Raw genomic sequence first — 9,328 nt, 5'->3', positions numbered from 1 at the left:
AGGAATGATTTTTGAATTCTTTAATTGACCCTAATTATTTTATTTTAAAATAATTGAATTAAGTAGTGATTTATATTAAAATTTATTAATAAATTTATATTCATATTATATTTATATTTAAATTCAGTTAAATTAAGGTATTCATTAAAAATACTGATTTATTTTTATAAAAACTTAAGTAATAAAACTTTTTTTTTTTCGTTGCACGAAAATCGTTTATGTTTATTAAAGAAGAGAATAATACTGACAGACATTATTTTTGAAGTTTTTCAACTTTTTAATAATTCAGTTTTCAAATTTTTTTCACTTGGATTACGTTATTACGCTAACATTTAAGATGAAAATGTTATTATCATTAGATTATAAGCCTAAATATACTTATTTATGTAGTGGGAATTACATGACATTACATGAGCCAGAAAGAAGACTTTTTTTTGTATAAGCATTTTTAATTTTTGATTGAAAACAGTGTAATTACTGTCATCTATTAGAAAACAGTGACACTAGTTGAATTTTTTTCTACTATACCGACGCAAGATAACTTACCAGTCCTAATTTCTTAAGGCTGGGCTGAAGTCAGAAAGTTTCCCGGAGTTGACTTTACGCCCTCACGTTGTGCGGCGAAAAGCCGAAGCTCGATATCAATTGAAATTGAGTAGGTAACAGAGAAATCGTTCGAAAAATGATAATTTTCAGGGATGCACTACAAAAAGGGAGCCTTAGGGTACCAAGAAATTTACAAATTTCAGAATAATCTGTTCCGAGCAAGACAGAGCACAAAATATATCTATCTATCTCCGTCTTATTTTTCAGAGAAGACTGCGAGTTCGAACAGTTGACGAGCAAGCACATTCCCCACCCTCTGTTACTAAGCCTGAAGCTTACGATATCTAAACGTAAACAAAGCAAATGAAAATATGCTAGCTCTATAGTCAGAAGGTTCGCCAGTTATTTTACCGAACGGTGTTCGATTCCAATTGCGGCAAAATTTTTTTTTTATTTAAATTGCATGTAATTGCAATTTTATCATGCCAAAAATGAGTTTTAAATTTCAATTTTTATGTAAAATTTTTTTTTCAATTAATCAATGACAAATGAGAAAATATTTTAACAGGGCCATTAACCTTTTTTTGTACAAATACATTGATAATAGCCTTTTTTAACAACTTATTAATAATAAAAAATTGTTTAAACAATCCGCGGCGAGTTCCGATACTTCGCCGGCAAGCTCGACCCCCACTTTCTGTGCCCAAGCCTGTAGCTTATAATTTTCAAGCATCGTTTATATAATTGGAACTATAATAGCTCAGTGGTTAGAGCCCCGACCTTTCATTTTGCTGGGCAGGGTTCGATCCCAGTCATAGGCAATTTTTTTTTCTGTTTCTTGTTCAAGTGACTTTATATACTTATAAATCAATTCATATATTTTATTACATTATTCTTCCAATTAATTACGAAAAAAAACTTGTTTTTCTGAAAATAAGCTGAGGGTGAGGAACGAGTTACTATGAATTCTCTTTTTTAGAAAATGTTGTCTTTAAAAGACACTATGAATTGATTTTGAACTTATACAAACAACCAATTATTGTATTTATATAAAATTTTAATGAAAAAAAAAATTGGCTATAACTGGGATCGAACCCTAATCGGTAAAATGAAAGCTTGGTGTTCTACTCACAGAGCTAACATATTATCTCTGACATCATGTTTATGTTTATAAATTGTATAATGCAGGCTTGAGTACGAAGGGTAGGGATAGAGTTTGCCGGCGAAGTGCCGGAAATCCCCGTGGATTATTTCAACTACTTCTAAATATTTCTAAATTGCTTAAAAAAGCTACGTTCATATAGCTATAGTAAAAAAAGTGTTTATAACCCTGTTCATATGTTTTCCGACTCGACGTTGATAAATTACATAAATAATTGAGAAAAAAAAATCAAATCGTTGGTAAGAATTCATTTTAGCATGTTAATATTATAATTACATGCAAATCTAACAAATGAAAAAGAAAAAAAAAACTACCATGACTGGAATCGAACCCTGCCCATCAAAATGAAAGATCGATGCGCTAACCACCGAGCTATTATGATTACAAAATATTTATATATGCTCAAAAATTATAAGCTGCAGGCTTGGGCATAGAGAGTGGGGGTAGAGCTTGCCAGCGAAGTGCCGGAACTCGCCACGGATTGTTTAAACTACTTTTCAATGTTGATAATAATATGATTAACTTGTTAATAACATAACATTGTTAATACATGTAAAGATGTATAAGTTGTTAAACACAGGCTATTATCAATGTATTTATACAAAAAGAAAGTTTATGGCTCTGTTCAAATATTTTTCGACTTAGCGTCAATAAATTCAATGAATAAAGAGAAAAAAAAATCAAATTGTTATAAAAGATTAATTATAGCATGTCAATATTATAATTACATGCTAATCTAACGAATAAAGTAGAAAAAAAAAATTGGTTTTGACTGGGATCGAACCCTGCCCGGCAAAATAGAACTCTGACGCCCTAATCACATGGCCAGCATAATCTCGATATTGAATTAATGTATATTTGTTTTTACACTACATGCTTGGATACGCCGACTTGGAATTGAGCTTCCTTATTAACATTTATACCTAATAAAAATGATACTAATGGATGAATATATGTATTTGAAGTCATTTGCAGGTATTATATTAATTAATGTTAAATGAGTATCATCATTTTCATTTATCCTAACTGCAATAGTCATCAAAGTGTAGGGCATTGTAAAGTGATACACTATGTTTACATCACATACATATATTACCCGTACACACATACAGAATTTACTCGCCAAAATGCAGGGCACCATCAGTTCTGGATACGGATTGAGCATTTTTTCAATATGGATGACTGAGGTCATCTGCGAGCATGAAGACTATAGAACAGGAGTCCAAACTCTGTGTATAAAAGTTGAGCCGGAATTTTGAAAAAATAACGTTCGCGGGCAGAGTGCACTGTGGTCGCTAAGTTACCGAGGTAGAGGGGGAAATTCCCGGTATATTTAAATACATAATTAAAAATATAAAAAAATTGAATTTACTTTTTGTATAGAAAAAAATTGATAGTAAACACAAAATTAAACATTATTATAGCAAGAGTATTAATTATATTATTAATAATCCTATTTTTGAAGGAATTGAACAATGTTTGAATGAAATTGAAAATAATTAAAGTATACTCAAATTTTATATTAATGTTAAATTATTAGGTATTTTAATAACTTATATTATCTAGCTTATAAGTACCACTTTCCATGATTGTTATATTATTTTTAGGAATAACGTAACATTGAAAATATTAAAATATAATTTTTATCCAATGTATTTTATATAAATTATAGAGAAAATACATTTCTTATAACACGTATATAATAATTTTTTTTTTACAATATTAAATAATATGTTATTAATTTAGAGATTTTAATAGTCAATTTAATACTGTTTCGCAAACATTTAATTAGATGAGAAAAGTCCGATATCATGAATAATTATCTATTTGTATCACAAGGATGCTGACAAGATATTATGGACTCTGAAATATCAAACTTGGTCCACACTCCACGATTACTTTGGGCACCGTCACTTGTAATGACATCCACAAAGAAATTAGCACTTTCTAATAAAATTATACACTCAATAATTAATGTATGCAGAACAGCACTGGTAGCACAATTTTTAGAGATGAAAGCCGCTACTGCTTGCAACCATCGTCCACGAAAAGGAACATACATAAAAACTAATGCATGATCCCCTGGAACATTTTTTTCACGTTCTGAAGTGTATTGTCCGAGATTAACAAAACCAGAGAATTCCATTTTTTGGATATCAAAATTTATTGCTTCACTTAATTTTATTTCATCAATAATAAGAGTCCCTCTTCTTTCTGATAGTGTCATTCCTTGTGCTTTTTGTTTCATGCAGTCAAATAATGCTGGTTGAAATCCATAAGCCGAAGAACTAATTTTTTGAATATATCTATTAAGAGTCTCGATGTGTGGAAGAGGTAAAATATTACGTTCCCGAATAAAATTATAAATATTCCTGCCCTTCATCCTGATTGACAAACATTCATAGATCCATTCTAAATCGTATCTTCGGCCTTTGACCTTTTTATGTTTAGCAGCTTCAAAACAACTCCAAACAGCAAGCTGTTGCGACTCTGGCAATTGCGTCAGTTGCTCTTTTAAAATTTTTTCAGAACGTTCACTACACCGTTTTTTGGCTGTCATTAATTTTTGCTGCAATATCTCTTGCTGAAAAATAATAATTATATTTTAATCAGCACGCCAAGAGTTTACTTCGAATATAATACAATAAATTATTATACGCGGCTCGAATCTTCAAAATATACTTCCAAATTACGATTAACATTTATTACAATGGATCATGAAATTATTAAATTATTCATTTAACTTTATACAGACCATCATTACTGAGATGACTGCACTTTTTTTTAAATATTTCAGTGAGAAATACATCAGTTTTTTGTCAAGTATGGTAGGTCAGCAGTCTACGGTGTCTAAACCTTAAAATGATGAAATATTATAAAATATATGATAAAAAAAAACTATTAAAGTTATTTAATTGTGGTAATAGTTAGTAACAAATTATACGTTCAAAATGAAATGAAATTATTATGTTCATCTGCATTTTATTGAAGTTAATAAATTAGGAATTTAATACATTATATTAAAATGAAATATGTAACAAATATGAAGTAATTTTAATATTACGTCAAATGTTACGACTACAGGTTGCCGACACAACAATTTAAAAAATAAATACATCATACCTTCTTAATAAGTCGATGACATCGTTGTCGGTAAATTTCCTTTTTTCGTTTAATACGAAAAGCAAGTGTCGAATCGCGTTTATATCTCATGTTTGCTTGTATTCTTTGGCGAAGTATGCGGCACGCTCGACAGCGAGGATTTAATTGCTGACGCTGATAATTTTCATTTGGTGTGATGATTCCACTACACTGGGTGGCATATCTGGAAAAACGATGAGAAATCCACCACACTTATCAATTATTTGTAATTGTGAATGTAGATGAAATCTATTATGATACATTTTTTCAGTTGTAATTAATATCAAAAAAATTGTAACAGAATAAAACAAATGTATTTAAAAATATTTTTACCTATTTTCATCAAATAATGTTCCGCAACAAATTGTGAGTGATTCTGCTTTACGCATAGATGCGTACAATTCTTCCATAGATGATACACGATCAGTGAGAATTATTTCTGATCGATGTGGCATTACAAGCTAGAATAATGACATACAATATTTAAAGTCAATTTGTTTCAATTATGTTCTATATAAATTTGATTGTAATTTAATTTATTATTGTAATTAATTAAAATTATCTAATTTTAGTCTATTTACTTATTTCTTAGTTTATATGATTTATTTTTCTTTGTTATTTATTTAAATTATTTATTGTAATTTTATTTTATTGAACATACAAATTGCGTTTATATTCTTACCGTAACAGAAAGATCAGCTGTTACTCGTAATCTTAATTTTTCCAACAAGCTACCTACATCGAGATGAATCAAAATCATATCCGATGATTGTACATAGTAACACCAACGTTCTGGTAGAACTGCCGAAAACGATGATACTACTTGCTCTAGTGACAATTCATTTGGTAAAGCTAATGAAACTGCAGATAAAGATGATGCAGTTTGCTCTAGCAACACTTCATTTGGTATAATCTGCAAAAATAAACAATTATTTTTATTTTCAAATATTTCAGTTTAATAATTTTCAATGTTATCTTAAACTTTTACCTCATCGCATTCCATTTGGGAAACTGATGGCTCAACAGACTGCTCCAATAGTAGTCCTGTTGGCTGTAAATTTTCAGTGTCAACTAGAAGAATTTGCTCTTCTTGAATAAATTGTTGATCAAAAATTTGTTGTTCTGATAGCGAACACGATTGTTCTTCTTCAGTAGACTTTAAGAATAAAAATATTTATTAATTAATTTTTTTTCTTCTTATATATAAAAAATTACGTTAAGGGATTGGTTAAATACCTGATTGCAATTCATCGATTGCTGATTTTGACATTTTTCTTCTCTAAGAGGAATCGCGTTATCAGTTAAATGCCACCTTTCATTTTCTATGAAAATAGACTCCCCATTGATCAAAACTGATTTGCCCTTTACGATATATTCATCCAAAAAATGAAGTTCACAGACACGATCACTGTCTTTAAGTTCTTGTTGAAGAGCATTTACCCACAGTTGACGTCGAATATGACACTGTAAATTAATTTTAAGTAGCATTGTAAATAAATTTCATCTAAAAAACTCACTCCAAATGCAATGAGTAATACTCACTTTTGGAACTTGAAAGAGTGTTCTTTTCCGGAAACCTTTAGCTTTGCGTTTCCGCTCATCATCTGAATGACCGCTTTGCATCCTTGCACAACACAACATTTTGTCATTTTTACACAATTTAAAAAATTTACAATTTATCACAACATTTTCCACTTAGCAAAAGGTTAGCTAAATTCAATGACGTCTTCTTACTAACTTCGCGCGTCTTACATGCTGCTAAATTCACTCGGTACACTACGTAATTCAGCGCTACTGGTGGCTGGTTTTAGAACCCTTGCTCTAAAAAATTTTATGTACGAATTTTCCGTACACTGACAGAAAAAATGTGATAGCGGGAGCGTGACATCCGTCCCCAATAAGATGTCAGTCAAAGGCATTTTTACAATCTTTTAAATTTAAATTTTTAAATGTATAATCTTACTGATTGTCAATCAAATTCTATGATGCCCAGATTTTTCATCTAATGATCATTTTAAAAATAAGCTTTATTCTTTTAATCTTTTAAAATTGGTTTTTTTTATTTTCAATCATTTAATATTCAATCAAATTATAAAAATTCTTCTTTTTTTAATGTTTATCATTTCGTTGAACAGTCAACTTAAGAAATTAGGACTGGTAAATTATCTTGCGTCGGTATAGTAAAAAAATAAAATTCAACTAGTGTCATTGTTTTCTGATAGATGAAAGTAATTGCTCTGTTTTCAATCAAAAATTCAAAATGCTTATACAAAGAAAAGTCTTTTTTCTGGCTCATGTGATGTCATACAATTCCTACTACATAAATAAGGATGTTTAGACTTATAATCTAATGATAATAACATTTTGATCTTAATGTCAACGTAATTCAAGTGAAAAAAATTTGAAAACTGAATTATTAAAAAGTTGAAAAACTTCAAAAATAATGTCTGTCAGTATTATTCTCTTCTTTAATAAACATAAACAATTTTTGTGCAACGAAAAAAAAAAAGTTTTATTACTTAAGTTTTTATAAAAATAAATCAGTATTTGTAATGAATACCTCAATTTACCTGAATTTAAATATAAATATAATATGAATATAAATTTATTAATAAATTTTAATATAAATCACTAGTCAGCTTTGAGTAAATAAATTGTGGCCATTAATGTTGGTAGGAAATGAGTACATCCTTCCTGTTGAATGATATTATTTTTTATGCAAAATTGTATATATGAGTTATATCTTATTTTATCTTACCATTGAAATACGATATCAACGATAATAAATACTGATTTTTTTTACTTAAGTGAGACAGAAATGAACATATTACTTGTAGACATAATCCGTGATGAAGTTTGAACTCTATTGAGTTTGATACAATCATTGGATATCCGAAAATAAAATTATAAATAAATTACCACTCTTCCTACATTCATGATAATAGATGATATTTTTGTTCGATTATATAAAAAAAATGCTCCTTCTTTATTACTGATAACTTTTTTATCAGTTCAGGATTTTCTGCTATAATAACTGGATGACTTGGTTTCTTTCTTGTAACTTCACGTATAATCTTCATTGAAGTTACATGGCTATTTTAAATTGTCATTCATTATTATCATTAGATTATAAGTCTAAACATCCTTATTTATGTAGCAGAAATCGCATGACATTACATGAGCCAGAAAAAAGACTTTTCTTTGTATAAGCATTTTGAATTTTTGATTGAAAACAGTGCAATTACTGTCATCTATCAGAAAACAATGACACTAGTTGAATTTTATTTTTTTACTATACCGACGCAAGATAATTTACCAGTCCTAATTTCTTAAGTTGACTGTTCAACGAAATGATAAACATTAAAAAAAGAAGAATTTTTATAATTTGATTGAATATTAAATGATTGAAAATAAAAAAAACCAATTTTAAAAGATTAAAAGAATAAAGCTTATTTTTAAAATGATCATTAGATGAAAAATCTGGGCATCATAGAATTTGATTGACAATAAGTAAGATTATACATTTAAAAATTTTAATTTAAAAGATTGTAAAAATGCCTTTGACTGACATCTTATTGGGGATGGATGTCACGCTCCCGTGATAGCTAGAAAGTATACTAGCGGCAAACACAAAATATACTCAATTTAAGTATAATTATTTTTTGATGCAAGTACATTTTATATCAAAATGAAGTTTAACGTGTACTGTACAATCATAATAACATTAACTTGATTTTAAATTTTTCATCACTCAATCCTAATATAATATTAATTTATACCAAGAATAGCGATTACTGCATTTTTGTAAATATTTTGTTTATCTCAAGTAGGTAGATAATAGAAGAAGATTACAAAGTTTACTTCAGTTGATAATATAGTTTTCTTACACTGAGAATCTTCCTTACTTACCACAAGTGTATTTTATACGGAGATCCCGTATAAAGCGTACTTATGCTAAGTATAATGCTGTTTTACACTTTAAACACCATGTTCTCACATTATGAATCCTTTTTTATTAATAAAAAAATACTTGTTACTTGATTCAAGTATATCAATTCTTCACTGCAAGTATATTATATACTTAAATTAAGTATACGAAGTACTCATGCTAAAATTTTTTTCTTATTAAATTTAAAAATTTCAAAATATAAATAATTATATTAATAATAAAAAAGTTACTGTTATACCCATTGGTATTGGTCAATTTAAATTAGTGACCATTACTAATAAAGTAATTTAATGATTAAATATTCAGTAATTAATAAATAGATGAAAAGTAATCTTATAATAATTACAACAATTACTGTTGTACTTTTAAATACGTGGAGCTGCTACACTTACCAAATATTTATACCTGTATAACTTTTAACAGGTGCAAAATAATAAAAAACTTTGCATGGATGAAATGTTCCATTTTTAATTCTGCACATTTTGAGCCCAAAATCGGGCTGATCGGTGCATTGAACCAAAATGGGAATG

At 28.6% G+C, this 9,328-nt stretch overlaps 1 protein-coding gene across 1 annotated transcript; it reads right to left on the bottom strand.

Annotated features, from left to right (window-relative positions):
* Positions 1–3,409: 3,409 nt before the first annotated feature.
* Positions 3,410–6,490, bottom strand: LOC118067588 (uncharacterized). The gene is made up of 7 exons (XM_035084406.1): positions 6,392–6,490; positions 6,086–6,313; positions 5,838–6,005; positions 5,532–5,762; positions 5,183–5,310; positions 4,832–5,033; positions 3,410–4,292 (listed from the first exon to the last, which is right to left on the bottom strand). The coding sequence occupies exons 1-7, from the start codon at positions 6,488–6,490 to the stop codon at positions 3,528–3,530; spliced, it is 1,821 nt and encodes a 606-aa protein (XP_034940297.1). The 3' UTR covers positions 3,410–3,527.
* Between the last annotated feature and the right edge of the window lie 2,838 nt (positions 6,491–9,328).

The sequence above is a fragment of the Chelonus insularis genome, unplaced genomic scaffold (genome assembly GCF_013357705.1).
Source record: "Chelonus insularis isolate UGA/USDA-ARS -01 unplaced genomic scaffold, ASM1335770v1 contig_38_pilon, whole genome shotgun sequence".
In the NCBI taxonomy this organism is placed as follows: Eukaryota; Metazoa; Arthropoda; class Insecta; order Hymenoptera; family Braconidae; genus Chelonus; species Chelonus insularis.
The sequence above is the reverse complement of the archived record's forward strand: the minus strand, read 5'-3'. Positions and strand labels throughout refer to the sequence as shown.

Excerpts from the sequence above, each read along its gene's own strand:
- LOC118067588 (XM_035084406.1), bottom strand. The coding sequence starts at position 6,490 with ATGTTGTGTTGTGCAAGGATGCAAAGCGGTCATTCAGATGATGAGCGG. Across the intron at positions 6,314-6,391 it reads CACTCTTTCAAGTTCCAAAA|TGTCATATTCGACGTCAACT; the intron begins GTGAGTATTACT and ends ATTAATTTACAG. Across the intron at positions 5,763-5,837 it reads CCCAAATGGAATGCGATGAG|ATTATACCAAATGAAGTGTT; the intron begins GTAAAAGTTTAA and ends TTATTTTTGCAG.